Genomic DNA, 22306 nt, shown 5'->3' with positions numbered 1-22306 from the left:
TGTGTTTTTCACCCTCTTTGCCCAAAACTTTTGAATTGTGAATGAAATTAGCTGGAACATTATGAAGAAAGGTGTAAGTAGTTTTTATGCAGATCCAGATGCAGGTTAAAAAATTCTGAACATTTTCTGACTTCTTGAATTCCACGTTATCAAAACTTGTGTTATTACATTTTTTTAGTTTCAGTTTTGTCTTGATAAAACTAACCCTATAAGAACATCAATAATGGTCAGTTTGTTTTCAACAACTTTGTATGTTGCAGCTTCGGTGTGGTTAGATCATAGTTACAGTGAATAAAAACACAAATGTCAGTTGCAGGTGGGAGGTGACTTTGGCTCCTACATGAAGTCTGATGGTGATACACCATCCACCACCTTACCTCCATACCCTTACTTTCTGTCTCACTAGCTATAAAGGGTAAAATTACTTTGTGCTTTGGCATTGAACTTTCTTTGTGGATGTAAATCGTGAATTGTGCAATAATTCAACATCATCAAAGATGAAATCCCTTAGAATACTGGTCCAGATAAAGAGGTGTGGGAAATCTGCTGATACTGTTGTTTGTGATGTGCCTAATTGACTGACAGCATGTTTGTTGTTTGGGCAATGAATTCACTGTGTTTCCCGATCTCAGCACTAACTTTATTTTTGTTGTCATAACTTATAGAAATAATGTTCAAAGTTCTAAAAAAAGACTCCCGAGTTGTAATGAAGTGGAATTATTATATAAGCAGGGGTATTAACTCCCTGGATTGGAGTTGATATCAGGGTTTTCAGTTTCTAAAAATACCCACCATTGCCTGCCCGCTGCTGGCCTTTAGGCCTAAACTGGCTGACCCGTTTGTCTTGAACTGGCCTTGCACGCACCCCTCTCCTCCCCTGCCCATCTCCTTAGTAGCCACCATGTCTCCTCCCTTTTCACCCTCCATTACTCCTCATCAAAACCAACAGGGGGTCTTATTAGAGGTCTACAGCCACATCTGCACCATTGTCACCCTTTGAAAGTTAAATTAAAGACTCTCTCGCTCTTTCTCTGTCTGTCTGCCTCTCCCTCTCTCGCCCCTGCAGGCCAGCCTAATCAGGTAAATATTGAGGGGATTTGTTAGCTCATTGTAATGTGGTTTGGGCCGCTCTGAGGCTAATTCTTCTGTATTCCTGCTGGGCTACGATTCCACTTTAAATGCGGCTGCGGTGAGCCATGGCAATGGAGATAATGACGGGTTGGGGAGGGAAAAATCTCCGCTGCTGGACCCAATGGGAGGCCGATGGGATGTGTGGGAGGTTTATAGAGGAAAGGAGTGGGTCGACACAGCCAGCTGCCCTGAATGTGAGACTTTTGGATAAGGAAATCCAATCCTAAAGATTGTCTTTGAAATTCAGCCAGGAACTATTTCCTGTTGTGTCAATTTGTCAAACTATGTTCCAGAAATCTCAATGGTTAAGGCCAGTGTCATGTATTTTTCCTATTGTTGATCAATTCCATGGAAACCAGAACCAACAATGTCTTATTGATACTTTCTGAGTTTCCTTCCCTGCTTGTGGCTAATACGCTCAGGGGTCAAAATTGGCTGTTGAGCAGTGGGGAATGAAAAAGGAGTCCTACCTCAGGTTTGTTTTCATATAATTTGTTTACAGCTGATTTCTGTTATTTTTTTCCACAGTTTACACATCACCAAATGAATTTTCTACTATGCCTTTAGTTTTTATTTTCAACATTCTTATCATCCCAAGGTTTGTGAGACTGAAGTCCAGAAGACTTTTATGCTGGACTGTGATACCTGCAGTACTCAATCAGGTCCTCTAGTGAGTGTGAGGGCATAGCTCTAAGGAGGCAATGTCTGCTATTTGATGGATGCACTGAAATGTTTGTACAGTCATGGTGCCTAGAGGATGATTTCTACTGACTTTGATGATCCCTTCATATATCCTAAATATGTCCAAAACTTTGATTTATGGACAAGTAGCTGCAAAACTAATGGCATTCCCATCAGCCTCAGTTGTACTTTGATTAGTAAATGATATCAAAATAACAAGCATGCTAACATGCTTGTTAATACACCTGCTTCTCATCAGCATGTTAGCATCATTTTGACCCTGTCAGAGCTTAAGTACATCCTCACAGAGCTGAATAGTTTTTGAGTAGGCTCTTACAGAGCAGTTCATTGTTGGGTTGTGTTTCCTAAAATGTTTTCTTGTTCCTTTACAATTATTAACTGACCAGAACATTTTGTGTTTTCATTCTAATGTCAGAAAAAGAGGGAAAAAAATCTGTTGAACAAACTGAAAGCAGAGACATGATTCAGCTGGAGGCACTTGGCAAAGAGCAGAGGGAGGAGGAGGAGGAGGAGGAGGAAGGAGAGACGAGGGAGGGAGGAAAGATGGGGAGGTAAAGAGCCAGTGAACAAGAAAAGAGATTTTCACAAAGACAAGCAGCAGGAGCAGAAGTAGTAGAGAGGAAGAAAGCGAAGAAATGGGCACTCGCTGCTAGAACACGACTGCGTCCCTGTGGACGGCCGGGCGAGGAATGCGTACGTGTGATGGAATGACATGTCAGCGCCGCATCTGCTGCGTGTGCCGCTCAGCTGGGTTGCCATGGCGACCAGCACATCCTCACTCGCTTCTCCATTTGCATCCCTCCCCCATCCTCCTCCCTCCATCCAACCCTGACTTACATAAACCTCTTCTTTGTATGAAGGCAGAAACGCTCGGAGGTTGAGTGCATTGAAGTCTCCTTGAAAATGTGATATTAGGCTTCATCACTCTCTATCTCCTCTCTCTCACTTTCTCACATACACTCAAAATGTCTCCTGGCTTGTCGCCAGTGTTTCTCCTCAGCTGGCAAAGTAAAAGCATCAAGGATTCAGGAAGGATACAGGAAGTCGACCGGTGAAAGAAACCTGCTTAGCATGTAGAGAGCATAGTAGAGGAGCGGCCATACACCCTGACACCTCCATTCACTTTATACTCCTTCATCTGTCTCTGTGTGTTGGACTACACTCACTGAGCACTTTATTAGGAACACCTGCTCATTCATGCAGTTATTCCATCAGCAAATCTGTACTTAGGAAAAACATTTATTTGCTTAGAGCTGGATGAGAAGAAAGAGTTGATTAGCTTTAGCTTAGCATGTCCAAAGTTAAACAATGCATCAACCAGCACTTATAAAGGTTAGTTAACATGTCTCTTGTTTGTTAAATTGTAGTAGTACACAAACATTGTGACTTACATGTAACTGTTTGTTGAACAGTTCACCTGTCTACCCAGCATCTCTGCTGGTTTCCTGCATCCTCACAGTGAAGACAAGACTCCAGAAAGTCACTGCAGCTTTGCTTTTATAAGTGAGCTTTTGAATTGTAGAGATAGCTGGGCTAGCTGTCACCCCTTGCTTCTCCCTGTCTTCGTGCTAAGCTAAGGTAGATGCCTCCTCATTCTAGCTCCACATAGACATGAGAGTGGTATCAATCTTCTCATCCAATTCTCAGCGGGAAAGTAAATAAATGTATTTCCCAAAACATCAAACCTTGTATTCTTACTCATGGTGATAATCAGAGAGTCTTTTCATCTACAGTTTAAAACCAGACGTACTGTAAGTCTTAGCTGGAGTCTTTTTAATACAAACAGATCATGTGGGAACATCAGTCAAATAATGCAAAGCCTCACATTTTTCCACTTGTATGACAGTGAGGCAGCGCTGCTCAGCAGCGTTATGGTCTCATTAAGTGGTGAGATAGATTTGCCGTTTTACACTGCCAAACAGTCTGTAGACAAAGCCATCTGCCTGTCGTTTATGTCCCCGGGTGGACACCGTACTGTGCCAAATGGCTACAGAGGGAGTCTGGGACTCAGATGGCAGCGGTGTGTGTTTTTGTGTGTGTGTCCACATATGTGCCCATAATGTACATCTACACATGGATGCCCATATGCATTGAGTTAGATCTTATATAAGTGCAAATGTCTTCTACAACTGTGTTTGTGTATGTTTGACAGAGTTTCTGTGTGTGTTCGTGTATGACAGCGAGTGTGTTTACAGCCAGAAAATTGCCCCAGGCTCTTTTTTTCACTGTCTATTTTCAGGCACACAAAGTGATGACATTATCTTTTTTGAATAAAGCGCCATCAAAACCTGATGGCGACTGTCCCATCCTGCTAATGCACCCGCAGTTGATAACTTCACAATCACAATAAAGACTTGCGTAACACACAACATGTTGTGAAACATTTGAACCTTTTCTCTTTTTTGAGCCACACATGAAGAACTTTTCAGATTCAAAACAAAGCAGTTAAAGATAATCAGGAACAGAGAGGAAATCCTCAACATTCATACACAGGCTGAATTAAAATAGGGAGGCATGCCTGACTGTTAAATGATGCTTACAAGCCAAATATGGGAATATGGGATTACAGGGGATTGCTATGATGCAATTTTATCCCACTAACCATTTCTTCTTTTGTTTGTCTTCCTCTGTTTTGTTCCCTTTCTACTTGTCTTCCCACTACTCACCTTACTTCACATCTCTTACCTTTTAACTCTCCTTCCTTCCACTCTTCCATGTCTCCATATTGTGTTTGCTGCTCTGTTTCTTTCCTCAAACACCCATTTTTTTTTACCTTTCCTTCCTCTTCCTCCACCCCTCTCTCTCTCTCTCTGTCCTCTATGTCCTCTGCTTCAGATGTAATGTCCAGGATTACATCTGGCACAAGGGTGCCCGCTGCGAGTCGGTGGTGACCTGAGTTCCAGGTGATGTGTCTGGCCGTGGGCGCCTCGGCTCTGGTTGTCCTGCTGCTCTTCATGATCATCGTCTGCTTCGCCAAGAAGCTCCACGTGCTCAAGACGGAGAACAAGAAGCTGCGCAAGCGCAGGTGAGGCTCCACAAGGAATCTGAGCCAAGTGAGAGTGATCATTTAAAAACCCATCTTTCAAATTAACAAAAGAAAAGCATGAAAGTATTAAGAGAATTTCCTTTTTTTGGGCTATACCTTGGCTCCTAGATGTAAGACCTTTCTTCCCCACAAAGTAGCAAGTTTCTGACAAAGAACTATAGAAACCTAAATGAAGCTACATCCGTCAAGATCTCCTTTATGTGTGCCCTGCAGGCTCCTCACTTATCTTTGAACCAGTAGATTCATTTGTCTGAGTTTAAAAGATCAATCAAACAAAACTAAAAAGTAAAGTCTTTAGTGCCTTGCTCAGAGGCATCATGGCGCAGCAGATTTATTACCAGTTACGCAGCAGATACTGAGTCTCGGCTGCGGTACATTACCCCCATCAATTTTAAAGACTGAACCGGAGAGCTTTGTTTCTGTGGCTGGCGCTGCCTCTGGGCCTAACTGCTGCCCCGACTCGTGTTTAGTGTGAAGTTTAGAGAATGACAGAGACAGACTGGTCGATAGAGAGAGAGCAGAAGGGAAAAGAAGTGTGGTAGGAATAAAAATCTGAAGCAGACATGGCCTCGGAATCAACAGCTTTAAGCCTCATTGAAATCAATACATCAGTGCTGTCTAGAAATACGTCTTAGAGACAGAAAATAGTTGTGAAGTTTAGAAGTATAAATAGAATAAGCACATAATTGTGTTCAATTAAATTGATCCAATTTGTCAATGGGAGTCTGTGCTTCACTTCCAAAGAGACTAACTTTACAAAACATAATATGAGTGTTTTTTTGACGTGGGACTTATTAGCAGTGCTTTCCTTCTCCGGTTTAACGTAGAACAAGGTTGAGGAAAGCTCATCTACATGATCAAAAGAAAGTAAATTCTACACCTATAATTACATACAGGTCTGTTATTATAAGTGTTGCTGTTAAATGCCTGTATAGAGGTGTGGAAATTAGGCTGGGAGATAAACAGTCAATGACCATGACAGAGCTGAAATCACTGTCAGGAAGAAGCTTGAATACCTTTTGTAAAATGTCAGGAGCTGACAGCAGAGTCAGAGTCACATTATAAAAAGCGGATGCCTGAGATTCAGGGGAAACACAAAAGAAGAAAGGCATGAGGAGTAAACAACAGCCTGTGTCCTTCACAGGAGCAGAGAAGGATGAGGCTGTGGAGGCTTTTGTGCTCCAACACACAAATTATTTTCCACACCAACAACTGCATCTCAAAGTTCTTGAAAAAATGACTCAGGATGATGGAAACAAAGGAGGTTCAGTGTCTTGCTCAAGGACATATGACAGCGATTGAACCTGTTACTTATCAGCTGCAGTACAGTCATTATAGCAACTGCACAACCACATCAGGAAGAGAGAGTTTATATGGTCAGAAGAGTCTTTAAAGGCTTTGGTGATAAAGGTAATGGTGATGCATGAGAGTCTGAATAAGAGACATGAGGGAATGAATGGAGATAATGGACAATAAGGAACGAGAGGAAGAGCAGACTGGGGAGGATGAGGAGGGTCTGTGAGACAGAGGAGGATGGGGATGGGGGGATGGGCGACAAAGAGGAGAGACAGAGACAAGGACAGTCTGATGGAGATGGGGGGGGTGGATGTTTCTGCTACAATAAGAAGCGGCTTATAGTGAGCAAGTGAGGAAGGCAATAAAGGAAAGCAGGAGGAGATGAAGGAGGAGGAGGAGGTTGGAGGGGTGGCTTGGAGAGCAGCCGGTGGAAAACCAGATGACAGGACAGATGAGGTAGACAGCAGGAAGGAAAGACTGGTGTACGCTGAGGGTTCTGTGAAGATGCCTCTGAGATATTTATCATAGCATCAAGCTCCACTGGTTATACACAGAACAGAAAACATTTCCCAAAGGTTCTCTTGGGCCTAAATGGTTCTATGAAGAGTATAACTGTTAAAGCTACGTCGTTTTACAATCATTAACTTACAAGCAATGTTGCAAAGAAGCTGTTTGTCAGTTTTTCTCTTGCTACAAAGCTAACATTAGCATTAACAACTGTTTTCTTACCAGTCTGGCAGGAAGTTCAGCTACAAGCTTTATTCCTTTACTCACCAAGAGCTGTCTCCAGTGGTTGAAAGCAACAGCAATGTTTGGCTTCAAGTTCTATCACTTTTCTCTTCCACTGAAGTTAGCATGCTAACCAACTAGCTGCAGTCTGGCTGGCTGGTCTTGTTACTTTCTGATAGCAACTCACTGTGGCACCCAATTTTCCCTAAAGAAGCAGCGCTGCTCCGATGGTGTATGTGAATACATTTCTTCTTTCATAATCAAATGAAACAATTTAATCTGCTTCGATCAAACGTCGCAGATGATCACCTATAATAAAAACCTTTGACTTTCAAATATTCTAATATTATCAAATGTTTCTAAGAGTCAAACAGAACCGTTAAAGAGCCCTCCTTGTTTGTGTGAAATACACAGAGAGGACTGTCAGAGCGAGGTGGACTGAATATAAACTGAAGGAGAGAGTGACAGACAGATTGAAGGGCTGGATTGAATATAAAAAGGGGTGGGGGTGTTGTTTCTGCATTGCTTTGCCAGTGCTGGTGTTTTAGCAGCGATCTCCCTAGCAACAGAGCCGTTGTGGATGAGCAGCAGCCCGGTGATCGAGCGTCGCAGATGCAAATGTGAACCAAAGGACTGAATCCGCAACACCAGAATCCCTCGCTGCAGGGTCTATTTTTACCTCGACGCCGGGGAAGGTTATCATGCTAGTCATGGTGGAGGAGATTATGGATGATGAAGATGATGGTGAGGAGGAAAAGTGGTGTAGTCAGTAGCAGCTGTAATGCTAGCAAGCAGAAATTAAAAAAGGAGAAAAGGGTGATGTCATTGGTCCTCTGGATCCAGCTGAAAGTAGGGCAGTCTGAGCAGGAGAGGGGGGAGGGAGGGAGAAACAGGGGGAGGCGGGGTTGACCTACATACAGCTGTGCGACCTGAGGGATGTGTGTGTGTGTGTGTATCAGCAGGGTGCAGCATGAAAGAGACAACACAGCCTCATCAAGTGGTCGGCTAAAAGAAATCGAAGAGGAGCAAGGAGAAGGAAGAGGAGGAGGGTGACAGATAAGAGGAGTAAAAAGGAGGGCAGAATGAAATCACAGAGGAGGGGGGAGTGAAGGAGAAACTGTTGCAGGAGGGAGAGGAGAAAGAGAAAGTGAAAGAGAGAAAGAGGAATGAGAGAGGGTGGCTACAGAGAAAAAAGCTCAGCATGACACATTCAGAGGAGTGTGTATGTCTGTGTGTGTGTTTGTGTGTGTGTGTGCCTGTGCACACTGCTGACAAGGCTCATGAATACATGAGACTCCCACACTCCCCCATCTGCTGTGGGTAATTGCAGTCGCAGTGTTTCTCTGCCGCAGTTGAGATCAGACCCAACATCCTGGTCAAAGATGGAGAGAGAAAAGAAAGGAAGACTCGGGGAGGGAGGGAGGAAAGGATGGATGCATTGTTGTTTTAAGAATCTGTATCATGGCTGGCTTCATTCTCTCCTTTTTAGTGATTTTAACCCAAACCATGATGTGATTTGCAAAGCTTTAAATGGCACAGGCAAATAATGCCATCCTGCAGATAGGGGCATAGTTTCAGAAAAATCTTGTGATAAACAAATAATGTATTTTGTCATTTCATTTCTAGGATTCATTGGAAGATTGATACCATTCTCATATCTGTGCAGTAAATACGAAGCTGCCAGCAGCTGGCTAACTTAGGCTCCGTACACACATTTTGAAATGCAGTTTTGAAATGAGAACGATTGCTGTCCAGACAAGCGTTTTTGAACAAACTACATTCAAACTAAAACTAAAATACATTACTGTGGATGTAGCCTTAGCTTAGCTCAAAGATTGAAAACAAGGGGACAGATCTGATCTCATTTGTTTATTCTGTAGAAAAACCAAAGTGTAAAAACAACAAATCACCATTTTACAGGCTGTTATGTGCAGGACTATCTCTCTGTATTCAGTATCCATTGAAAAAAAATCAGAGTGAGAGGTCCAAAGCTGAGTTTTGAGTTTGATGACAGTAGAACAGATTTCTCTGTCTGTCCCATCATTACCTTGTCTTTGATTGCCCTGTCACAGCGTTCATGAAATATAAATATGGAAATGTGTGGATCAGAGAGACGGGCAGGAAGTAGATCACAGCCTCTTTAACTATAGATATGACACGGGAGTGAAGCGATGAGAAAGAGAAACACAGCAAGACATTGGAGGCAGCTTTTGGCTTTTTGGTATCCTTAAATGTTCAGAACAAAGGTTTACATGGGTGAGGGGCAAATGGAAGATGTTTCATATATGAGAAGGAAGATTTACAAGAGAGGGGAGACAAATCTGTGACACTCTTGTCAAAGTCATTATCTTATTCTGTCCCTGAGACAAACATCTCTTCCCTTTGACAAGTCGCATAAGGAGGACAGAATTCAAAGAGCTCAGTCTAACTCAGTCAGAAGGGAACTCCCAAAGTTTGCTGCCTCCCTGTTGAGATGAGAAGAAACTGTTTTAAAGTAATTGATCTCATTGATCCCATTGATCAGATTAGATGTGAATGACAGAGGCACAAAAGCTGAAATCATCCCCAGTGTATCCAATGTGTTGAGCAGAACATATGAGAATAAAACCTTTTTTAGTGAGTCCTTGAACATTTCTCCAATGAACCTTCAACATTTTTATGGCGGGTTGTGTACCTCATTATTTCTACAAGGGGAATAATAACTAACTAATTCCTGGAGTGAGCTGTTTCACCCTGTTTCCAGTCTTTAAGATAAGCTGACTAGCTAATGGCTCCACTTTCATATTTACCATGCAGATGTTAGAAAGTGTATTTCCCAAATTGTCAAACTGTTCCTTTAATGTACATCTGCATGTTCCTTGGCAGGTGACCAAGTGTGGATTGGATTTTTTAAATGCCTCCACACATTATCCACTTCTTGGGGCAGAACATTATTATTTCACAATTTCCACAGTGAAACTTTTAGCTCTTTTGAAAACAAAAGAAAGTTTACTCTCTGCTTTTTCAAGTACACAGTATATTTGTATTATGTTTTCTATACATCTTACTAATTTACAGGACAGGGATTCTGTGTAAATGTGTCAGAGCGAGACAAAAGGGAGTTCTTCTTTTGTCGTTCCTGGGCAGAAGTTTCATAATCTACCATTAATATACCAGACTTGACAGAATTTAAGATCACATGTATGGATCATTAGAGCCTTTTTCTCATTTTTCTGAGGCCGTTATTGCAGCAGTCTAACATGGACATGAAGATATGTATCACATCTATGAGGTGACAAAAAGCAAATCTCTGTATTTAAGATACAAACAGTTGTCTTGTTTCTGCTGGATTCTCCCTGTTAGTCCCAACAACAGAAGCGGGTCAATTTTGTGTCAAAGTTTAGTTTAGCTTCTCTGGGGACTCGTAAGGACCAGGTAACTTAATTTGATGGTTAAAAATGAAATAATTCTATTCTCAGTTTGTTGCATCACAGATAAAATGTTTGTGTCTCTAATTTTCTGTTTGCCAATTCACAAACAGAAGACGTAAACTTACTGTCAAACTAATGCTGCTTTCTTGCTTTTTCCTCCCCCACTCCTTTTTTCTCTTACAATCCCTCCTTTCTGTACTTTCTTCAACAATATTATCTTTTCCCTAAATTTGTCCTTTTTCTTACCCTCTTTTGTCTCTTACCCTCTTTTTGTTCCTTTTGTTTCACCGTCTCTCCATTTGTCCTTTTCGTCATCTCTTTATCTTTGTCCTTTTGGATTTGCTCAACTTTCTTTTCTGCTTCTCTCACCTCATGGATCATCTCCTGCAAATGTCATTTCACCCTGTCTCCTCCTGACACTTCATTATTCCTCTTTCTTCCTCTTCATCCTCCTGGATCTCCTTCAAAACCTCAAACTGTCCCACACTTTTACTACCTTTCCAAACCTTTTTTCATTATCTGGCCCCTTTAACCCTTGTTTTTTTTTCTTTTCTTCTTCTTTTTTTTTTTTTTTTTACTATTTTTACCTCCTCACATTCCCTTAAATTCTCCACATCTTCTCCATCCTCATCTCCTCTCCTTTTTCCCTCCCGTCCTTCACTGCTCAAAACCTCCCAAATCCTTTCCTCCTCCTTTTCACCTCCCTTCGATCTCTTTATTCCTTTTCTTTTCCTCTCCTCCTCCCCCTCCATCCTCTGACACCCAGCAGTAAGTACCGGCCTTCATCGGAGCAGCACAATGATAATTTCTCGCTGTCCACCATCGCTGAGGGCTCCCACCCAAATGTAAGGAAACTGTGCGACACCCCTCCTAACGTCCCTCATGCCCGTGCATTGGCTTACTATGATAACATTATCTGTCAGGTAACGTGGTTCTCGCCTCTCTCTCTCACCCCTTTTTCTGCATCTCCCCCCAAACCCTGCCCGGGCTCCTTGACTCTCCCTCTAATGCATGGGCATGAGTATTCTCCGATACTCTGAGGTGTGAAACGCTAAAGGAGGGGGGATGGGCGGGGTCGAAGTGTGAGGATGGATGGTGGGAGTTTTCTCAGGTGGTGGGTGAAATCATGTTCATAGATACTCACATACTGTAAACACACGTTGCTTTTGTTCGTAGTCTGACTGTCTCAGGTTTGTTTCCTAAACGTCTTTATTCTTAAAAAACAGAACTTTTTGTTTTTATATATCATTTAAATGGTTCAGCCAGTGGCTTTTTCATGTTTTAGCCAGTTTATCACAGGAAAGAAAAGAAAAATATTGTTCTGCTTCTCAAATTTAGGTTATTTTTCCCTTATATGTCTCTAATCTTAGTTTTTTCTGGCTAGTTTTTTGATATAGTAGGAAATGAATGGCTGCCTGGAAGGTTAGAAAAATGTACTAACAAATTTAAAATTTTATTGGGTGCAGATGAAAATTGCAAAACATAATGCTAAAGCTATGTTAAAAACTACGGGGAAAAATGACTAAAGGTGAATTTAATAAGAGTACACTTGACATAGAAGACATTGTATTTATAAATGCAAAGACGCAAAAATGTTTGCAAAGAAACATTTGTACGTAAAAAAACAAAAAACAAAAATCACTCTTATGACCCTTTAATATTCAACTCAGCAATGCCCTGTGTTTACTCTGGCAGCAGGGTCATAGAAACAAGTATCCAAGGAGTGACTGGCCTCTTGCAGCCTGTCACCATGGCAGCACAATGGCTGTCGGGCCTCATAGTTTCATTGTGTTTATTGATTTAGTTTCCTGGTTTATTGCTTATTGATCCTGTTATGAAGGTGATGAAAAGACGCATGGATACAGACAAACACGAACACACACACACAGAGTAATACAAGTTCAGGTTCTGTACGGAGCCACTGTAGAAACCTTGTTGTTGTTTTGTTTTTAACCATTTAAAAGTGGAATTGCCTTAAGTCTTTGCCAGTCAAACAACATCCCACTAATTTATTCTGACATTTAATTGCATGCTGACAAAGGGCAGATGCAGCATAAATCAGCTCAGTGGGTGAATCAGGGCACTAACACAGTCACAGTTAGAGGTTAAATTCCCCCTGAAACCATGCAGACTAAACATTTATGGACTGTCCTCACAACGTAGGTAGCAACCCACCCCATCTTTAACCTGACCCCGTTAAGAGAAAACTCCCACAGTCTTTTGCTGTGACCCCCTTCCCACCCTGTCTCTTTCTAAGCTGCTCTCTCTCTGATCACCTCTTGCATCGGTACGTCATGGCATGCCTGCTCTTTCGCTAACATGCGCCATCCGGTGGCCATGCAAGCCACTGCAGCTCTGCTTTGCTATTTGTTTACAAATCTGTACTCTTAACAAAAATGTTCTGCTTTACTTGTTTATCCTGAAAAGGGGTGGGGGAAGTGGGAGGGAATGTTACGATTGATCAGAAATGGTTTAATCTGGTTTTCCTGGGAGGAGGTGGGTGCAGGATTCATGCCACAACCAGGTAAGCTAAAGGTGTGGGAGATTTGTAAGAAATGGTCGGGGCCTATCAGGATAAACATCTGAGATGCAACGCCTCACTGCTGCCTGCAGGCGGCAGCAAAGATCCAACAGGTGCCTCACTAACTGAAGCATGGGTAGCTAGTATCGGCAACGCTGTAGTTGTAGCAGCATGGATAGTTCTAGTGCTACAACTGAGGTAGAGTTTGTTTTGTTTTCATTTGTATTTGAATTTCAGTCTCTTCAAGATGTGGTACCACCCTCTAACAACTCCATCAGTAGTTTTGTTCAAGCTACAGCACATAGTTGATTCTCTGTAATTCTGTCATGCCAGCTCCACAGTTTTAGACATCTCGTTTCTATAGAGGACAACCAAATACCATTTTCACTACCCTGACAAACAAGTCCCTCACAAAACAGTAGTAAAATACATCCATCATCACCTCCTAACAACATCTCTAAAAAATGTCAACTTCCTAACTCAACACTATCCACATATCACAACCCCTAAAATCCCTGCTCATCCACTGGATTGAATAGTATTCAGAATGTTTTGGTGGAACACAGTGAATGTAAAGATAACTGTGTTTGCAAGAAAACTCCACAGGGCACCTTCAGTAACAAAAAAGGTTGGGTCCAGATGCCCATCTGTGAATGAGTTATGTCAGCCTTTGTTTAAAGGATAACTCCAGTATTTTTTAACCTTGGCCTTATTTCTGAGTGTAGACATGGACAAATGCCCAGTTGGATTACATTCCAGCAGTTGTTTGTGGTGGCCAGTTGAGCTCCTCTTGCTCAATACTGCACCAATTCCAAAGATTGTTGTCCCTATCAATCACTTTTACCCAAAAACATGGGAAAATAAGACCCAGGTTCAAAAACACCAAAGTTATCCTTTAAGCATCAGTCTTTCTTGTTGTTATCTGTATGGTCCAGATTCAACTCACTCTGCCCATCTTTCCATCCATTAATTCAGCCTAAAACAAACATAACAGAAATATTTCCAACGACTGTTCAACGTTTGTTTTTCCAGGTTTGTTTTTCTAACACATTTTCCAACCACATACAAAACTCATCTAGACATATGGGTTTCCCCCAAACCATAAAAACCATGCCGACTCACCAGTTCCCCAAATATACCCAAAATACACTCACTAATAAAGCAAATAACCTCAACTCCCTTCCAAACTAACAGCCCAGTGTCTGTCACTATGGTCAAGAACTTCACCAGAAATATCCAAAGCTCTATTTACTCTGGTAACACAGAATAACAACCAGGCAGCTCCAGAGAGTCTGTGTTTGAACAGAGTCTGTGTTACCTCAGAGATACTATAGCCAGCTGGGATTATCAGCTGTCGTCCGAAAAGGAAGTCTCCTACTATTGGTCTCCAACACTCGATCTCTCTCTGTCTAATTTATCTGTCTGCCTCTACCTCTTCCTGTCTGCCTCCTCTTTCTCTCTCCATCTTTCTTGCTACTTAATCTCTCTGTATCGTCTCTGATCTGTCGTTCATCTTCTCTCTCTGTCTGCTTCAATCAATCTTTCTTCATCCTCTGTCTCTCCCTGTCCGTCTCTATCTTGTCTTTCTCTGAGGATGCCTTGAATGGTTTTTGAGGAGTATAACCCTTTGCCCCATCCCCCTCCCCTCAGAAAACCATGAGCAGATACACCTGGGAGTGTAAGACCAAAGAGGAGTCCGACTGTGAGGTAAGACCAAATCCCAAATGTCAGATAAGTCCCTGCCCCCACCTCTCTCACCTTCCCAAACAGCTCTCTCATTGTTACTGTGGCCCTGTCAATCACCCTCTCTCAAGTTTCAGTGGACCAATCCTAGTCTTATCCCCACCCACCAAATAAATAAAAACAAAAAATCACAACCTAAAGAACAGATTCACACACATAATGTCAACTGTAATATACTTACAACTTCTCTCCTTTCCTAATTTAAGTAGTGCGAGTGTTTATTGAAAACAATCTACTGATATGTTATTTTAAAAAAAGGAAAGTAAACTATGAGCTCCACATTCAAATTCTGTGTTTAAAGTTTGCTGATGGATCGACTCTTTGTTTATATGTGGATCACAGATGGTATCTTAAAGATGTGCCTTATGGTGATACCTGCAGCTCTTGGTTTACTCACTGTTTTCTTCAGCTGCTAATTATGGTGATTCTCAGTCAGATTATTATCTCATGAAACCCACAGTGGAATTTCAAAGGTCAGGAACCAAAAGTAGAAGCTCAACTAAAACTAAAGGATGAAGCATAATCCTAAAATATTGTTTACAAGCTCAGTTTCAACAAGTTGTATCTATATAAATATGACCCTGGAAGTTCATCAGTTTAGTGTTTTCAACCTGTCACAAAAAGGACACAGAGTTACATGTAAGCCCTTGCAGAGTTAAATTCATGAAAATTGTGTGAAATTGCCCTTTAACACACAGTAAAGCTGCAGAGCCTGGAGGTAAAATCAGAAACAGACATAAAAACTGCATCTGTCCCGCTGAAGAAATGTATTGACCTTGTCACACCAGACAGCCGCGGTACACACACACAAACACACAAACACACACTGAGACTTTTAATGAAAGAAGTAAATGTCTTCAGAGAAGGCTGAAACTGAACCACGTACAAACACAATAAAACATGCAGACAGATATTTTGCATACAGCCAACACACACACACACCGTCCAGTCATTTCTGAACAATAACACAAAAAGCACTTATGTTTCCCTGCAGTAAAAGAACACTTTGTGTTTCATTCACTGCAGCAGATTGAACCTGTTTGTCTTCAATCTTTCCTTCGCAGTAATTCCAGCCACATGCTCTCCTCTGCAGCAAACGACGGTGAAATGGAATTGTTTTTTTTTTGGTTCGTTTTTTTGGTCAATACTAAATAAATTCAACACGGAAAATGAATTGACCGGGCAGAGCTGGCTGTAATTTCTAAGAGGATTTCATTTCCATCGACTGAATTGGCTCTCAGACTGACTGATCATAACTGAACTGACCCCTAAAGTCCAGACACTGAAAGAAAGAATTAGTAAACTGTTCCTTTAATTTGAATACATCCATATGATCCTTAATGCAGTGAGAACGGTCGTCATAGAGTGAGATCCTATTGATTATCATCACAGTAAAGCAGTGATCTGAGAAGTCTTCAATTTTCATCTTCATCTCTCTTTATTATTGTACTTTGTCTCCACTGCACTTCCTGGAGGTCATCTGTCAATCACACAATGTGAGGAGTACTCTCCTTTTCTCTGGACGTTCTGCAGGTTGATTGTTCAACCACTGATTTTATAGAACATCAGTTCATTTGTGCCAAAAGACATCCAGAGGACCTTTAAGTTGCAGAGTATTCAAAGGAGAAAACTTTAAATTTATCTGAAAATGTGAGATTACCTTTGAATTCTTAAGACAAACGAGACCTGAATTTTGCCAACTTTGTTTGCCAAATGTCTTTTGTCTCACTGACCTTTAAAAAATCTCTAAGACCTTTAAAAAAAAAAAACAGGACCTTTAAAAAATCAAGAAAGCTCTGCAGCATCACAACCTCATCCTCTTACTCCTCTGTGCTCCACACAAACACGTGCACAGTATGCAAACAAACAGACACAAACACTCTTGAATGCAAACACAAACCTAATATAGACTTATATACTGTATACACAGAGACAAAGAGCCAGTCAGTAAACACAAACAAATTACAAACAAGCACACACACATGGAGTCATGAAGGAAGTACAGGCAGACTAATGCACACACACTTGCCAATACAAATATTATAATCTCAAGTGTATGTGCCCAAACACACTGACTTTCCCAAACACTGTAAATGCAAAACACATTTAATCAGCTGCAACAAAACAGATGAAGAAGAAATGCTGATCCAGATGAAAACAAAACACAAAACTCTCACACACCTGCCTGCACAGTGAATCCAACTAGAGATAAATAATAAAGACATACATATGTGTTATTGCGAAATTCAGTGTGATCAAGATTAGGTCATACAACATCAAATTTAGGACCACATTTCCCATAAACCCCATCACCTCCTGTGAATATGATCAAGATTTTCTCTTTTACTTAACTTAAAGCCCCTTTATGTGTGTTATTTGAAGATTAATTTGTGAGTCTACAGCCATGTTAGCCGCTCTGTGAAACTGTTCCTGTGCTACATGCTAACTTCAACATGCTAAGACACTAGGAGCTCAAGTATTGGACTCATTAAAATTTTGATGATGTTACAATAAATCCTAAGGGGGACATGCATATCTGTACCAAAGCTCATGGCCATCCAGTAGTTGTCAAGACACTTCACTCAAAACCAAGAAGAACCATGAATATGTTCCCTAAATTTCATGGGAAATCCACTCAATAGTTGTTGAATAGTCTGTACACAAGCAAAAACTTTTCCCCAAAAAGCAACACCTAGACTGCATCAATTTCCACCAAGATTTGTGGAATTTATCAACCTAAAAAAATGTCTTCAACATGATTTCAAAAATGTTATTATCACTACATATCTACATATAGGGACTTTGATAAGAATAATATGTAGAAACATCCCCTCATAAAACAATTCAGCAGTGATGATAATTTTAAAAAATTCCCATCTGATGCCAAATTCATCATGTACCTTTTAGCAAACTTCCAATCCAACATTACGAGCCCAATAAAAGACAAAAGGACATTAGGAACTGTCCATGTGCCTCCATCATCATCATCATCATCAGAACCCTGTTTATCTCTGTTCCCACTCCCCCAAAATGACACCCACTCTAAAGTCCTCGTGACTCTGTGCCTCCCACCCACTGCTCGCCCGCCTTCCCTCCACCCATGCGCAAACAACAACAATGAAATCCAACAAACAAAAACATTTTCCAGTTTCACGCTGACGGGAGGACAGAGGGCACCTATCCCGTAACCATGGAAGTGACGTATCCACACGTCCTGCCTGAAGTTACTATCTAGGCCAACAGCCAGCGGGTAAATGCTCTCACTGCTCTTCCTTTTCTAAAAGTGCCATTGAATTAAACACAAACATTCAATTAGGGTGTGTTTGTAAATGGCACAGGCCTCAGGGTCTGGAATTTGATGTGCGTGTGCTTGTCTGTGTGTGAATGTACCAACCCGTGTGCCTGAGTGACTGTGTCTATCTCACCACACTCAGCTTGTGTGTCTGACTGTCTGTGTGGGTACAGACGGACGCCCCAGGATGCCTCGGCGCAGCAGGGTCGATGATGCCATGCAATATTAATGGGGATAAGAGGCTGGAAAAAAACAGCTAAAATGGACTCTGCAATCAATTTTTCCCCCTGACCTTAATTAGATTCAGATGACTTAAACTGAAACCTCAAAAAAATCACGTTATCTTTTCCCCCAGCGACTGTTTGGGTATGTATGACGGTGGTACCCACAGATAACTGGCCAGGGATGGTCAGGTATTCATGGCCAGTTTCTCTTTTTTGTTTTGTTTAGGGACAATAAAAGGAGGTGAAGCAGGAGGAGATATGGCATTCTGCATGAGCGATTACATGGGGTGTGTTGTAAGGGTCTTGCATGTGGATGTGCATGTGCTTCATGTTGCCTGAACGAGGGGGGGTGGTGGAGAGGGTGGAGGGTTGTATCGCTCATGCAGTTCACCTCACTGTCTCCTCAACCAAACACAACATGCCAGCCGAGCATGATGATTGTCAAACAGTGGAGCCTCCAAACCACTGAAATGGCTAATACTGAGACTGGCGTTGCTTGTTGTAACAATGCAACAGCTACAATTTTATTTTGGTGGATATTTTATGGTATGTTGCTGCACTCTGACAGTCTCTAAAGGATCACACCAATGTTTAATTTATTTATCCATTTGCACATTTTAGCCCTTATACTTCAAATCGACTATATTTTATGTATTAAACTCAGCTGCTGTGTTTTCAACTCTTCCAGGTATTCATTAGTTTCCATTCATTTTTGTACCATATGAAAATCTATCAGCAGACTCCTGACACTTGCTTGAGTTACTGCACAACAATAATGTACTTGACAAGAATCAATTGAAACACCATCCCCACTGTAATGGATTATACAACTCAGGCAAGGTTTGAGAGTCTGTTTATTGATTTTAACAGTAGAGAGAAATGAATGGAAAGCAATAGACACCTGGAAAAACAAGCTTTCAAAAAAGGTCAGCAAAAATGTGAGGTTAAGATTTGTAGTTAAGGAGCTAAAACGTGTAAATGCACTGGTGTCATTCTTTAAAGCATGAAGGTGGAACGTGGGAATCTGTTACAGTGCACGAAATCCAAAGCTCTGGGATTTTTCAGAAACATATTGAGCCAAAGTTCCTCTTTGTTTTATTTCAGCCCTGTCATCAGTTGGGTGATTCTGCCAGACGCTCAGTGCCAAACTTTTCAACATTTCTGCTTTCTACAGTATCTGTATATGGGAAAGATCATGCTTATTGTAAGAATGCTATGGTTAAGGTATAGTTAGGGTTACGCAACTAAACCACCAAGATTAGGGAAACACAGTGGTAATGGTTAACAAAATGACAGGACACAAACTCATGAGTGCTACATACCCATCCATCACCCAGCCTCCACACACAAGGCCAGTTAGGTGCCTCAATTAGCTCAGTGGTCATACACACCATCTCCTCCACTGACACATCAGCACACAAGTATAAATGCTCACAACAACCAAGGCCACTTACATAGGCTCCATGTCAGTTCCATAAATCAAGATTTACCTCCACATAAGACACTACTTCTACATTGAATTTGAATGTGAAGTATGAGGTGCAGAATCACCCAATATGGACAAAGTTTCTTGGGACAAAAAGCTGGTTTTCTTTGTTAATGTTTTTAGCAAAGATGGATGTGAGGATTGATTGAAATTTGCCACCGAGGCTATAAAATATTTCAAAAACAAAATTTTCCACCATTTGGCAGAGTCAAAGTTGCCACTGAGCATGAAACATGATACTTGTCATTGTGGTTCTAACTGTACTTTCTACCCCCACCCCTCCACCTCCTACCCCTCCCTTCCTGGGTAGGATGATCCTAATTCCCAGAACAAGCTGGAGGACCCGGTGAAGGCCCCACCCAAGGAGGACGACTCCCTCAACATCCACAACTCTCTGACCCCCAAACACGAGAACCACAAGGTCCTGGGCGAGGAGAACTCCTCGGAGGTAAACTCACTGCAGAACAACATGATGTGAAAACAAAAAATAAAACAACCCCAGCAACCTGACAACACGACAACGACGAGGTGCGCCGGCAACGGGACCCCCCAAACCCTTCCCTGCTCTCCGTCCGTCCGCTGCTGAGTGCGCCTAACCGGTCAACCAAGCAACCAACCAACCAACCAGCCTGCCAATGTACCAGCCAACCAACACAGTCTGCAACCGTCTCTGACACGGCAACACTGCCACCAAGCGGCCCAGGCCGCTGCAAAAAACTTACACCACCACCGCCGCCGCCGCCGCCACCACTGCCCAAGCTAGAGTAACCCCGCCCCTGCCAGCCTCACCCTGCCGCCGCCTTGCAATCCCACCCTCCCCCCCTTTACATCCACTCACTCCCCTGTTTCGCAGCCCCGCCCCCCTTGTTGCTGTCACTCTACTCTCCCTTATCTCTCTTACCTGCACACACACATGCACACACACACACAAACGCACACACACACACATAAGAAGCAAACACATACAGTGAAAAGATAAAAACATAAACACACTTATATGTATACACACATACACACCTTCCCCTGCCTGCATTGGTGTATTTTGTAAAAAGAAAGAAATCATACAGAAGTTTAAAACGTACGTAAAACGTCATTGTAAAAAAAAAACAAAAAACGTAAAGATAAAGCTACTGAGAGGTTTTGATGTTTGTCTGACTAATCCAGTGAGTATGTATAAATATTGGAAAAAAAATTTGCTTGGATTGATTTAAAAAGAAGCAACACAATGTGTCTTGGTTTTCATTGATGTGATTTCTAATCCTTTGATGTACTTGTTTGTTTTGTTTTTTTTTGTACTTTTTTGGGACTTCGAACAGAGAATAAACAAACGAGATTCAGACAGTTGTTGAAATAAACCTTTTTAACATGACCTCTGTGGATCCTGTGTTTTCCTCAGCATCGTATCCCTTCCTCTTTTCCCCCCCTGAACTCCGATGCTCTCTGCATGGCTTTGAACGCAGCTTCTTAGATCCTTGTCAGACACGTGGCTCCCCGCATACAAACATACTCCATATTATGAGAATACATAGCGTATCATCTTGAATATACTGAGCTTTAAAGTTCATTCTTGACCTTGAAAATAACACAGGTCTGCTTTCAGCCACATCTCATGGCCTTTATCAGCAGATGGAGTTGGTTCAGTTGTCAGAGAGGAGGTTTAGCTGTTATCACATGACCAGAATTCCACACTCAGGTCACATGACAGGAACTAAACCATCTCTGCGACAACCTCATTTAATCTGCTGATGAAGGCCAAGAAATGACTGAAAGCTCTGGAATAACCAAGTAAGTAGGAGCGTCAAAATGATAAACATTAACTTCAAAATGTAAAAAAAAATCTATTAGTCTAACTTGACCCATTCATTGCATGTGAAACATGTAGGTGGTGCTCTCCATCTAAAAACTGTGGCCAAAAATGTTTGGATGATTTTCATGCTATACCTGAACACAGTAACAGTAATAGATTACCAGCTGGGCAAAAAGTGCAACTGTCCTGTTGTCCCAGAACACATTCCTCAAAATATCACACAGTAAACAAGGTGGCCAGGTAGTATTTTAGCTCAGAAAAACTGTACATAGTTCTTGGGGAGTGGCCCGTGCTCCCGTAACTCCTGGGTTTATGAAACCAAAACATTCATGACAGCTAAATCATAATAAAGGTAGTTTTATTCATTTAGGAAAAATGGGAATTTTAGAACCACATGGCACAGTTGCACATGTAAACTTTCAATACAGAAATTGTTCTCATATCTCATGGATGTTAGCTGCACAGATGTGGTTTCACAAGAGTCAGGCGTGAAATATAATATAAGTCCAAAAGTCGATGATGTGACTTTGAGTTTTACAGTCTTTAGAGTTGACAGTTGGTCTACTGTTAGGAAAATTGTCTTCACAGCTCATAAATCATGACGGCAAACACCAGGAACCTGTCTGCTGCTTCTGCATGTTTCCTGCCTCCAGAGACGCTTTCCCTGTTTCCAGCTGGACACACACACATGCAGACACACCTACAAATACAAATACGTAACTAATGGAAGCGCATACACTACGAAATGAACTGTGAGATTAAAAACACATCCTCTGTAGGCACACACACTTTCACTTGCTGAATAAATAATACTTCTACTGTCAGAACAGAGTGAGATGAGAAACATCATCCACTGTGGACACGACACATACAAACACATGAAACACACAAAGTTCAGTTGCAAAAATCTTCACAGTAA

General features: G+C 41.7%; 1 protein-coding gene across 1 annotated transcript in view; it reads left to right on the top strand.

Annotated features, from left to right (window-relative positions):
- Window positions 1-20949, top strand: part of cspg5a (chondroitin sulfate proteoglycan 5a) — a 51392-nt gene extending 30443 nt beyond the window's left edge. Inside the window, 5 exon segments of the mRNA XM_018676114.2 lie at window positions 4669-4726; window positions 4728-4858; window positions 11081-11159; window positions 14486-14542; window positions 19891-20949. Coding sequence (XP_018531630.1) covers window positions 4669-4726; window positions 4728-4858; window positions 11081-11159; window positions 14486-14542; window positions 19891-20058 — 493 coding nt within the window. The 3' untranslated portion in view covers window positions 20059-20949.
- Window positions 20950-22306: the final 1357 nt, after the last annotated feature.

The sequence above is a fragment of the Lates calcarifer genome, linkage group LG15 (genome assembly GCF_001640805.2).
Source record: "Lates calcarifer isolate ASB-BC8 linkage group LG15, TLL_Latcal_v3, whole genome shotgun sequence".
In the NCBI taxonomy this organism is placed as follows: domain Eukaryota; kingdom Metazoa; phylum Chordata; class Actinopteri; family Centropomidae; genus Lates; species Lates calcarifer.
Note: the sequence above shows the minus strand (reverse complement) of the source record. Positions and strands in the feature narration are given on the sequence as shown.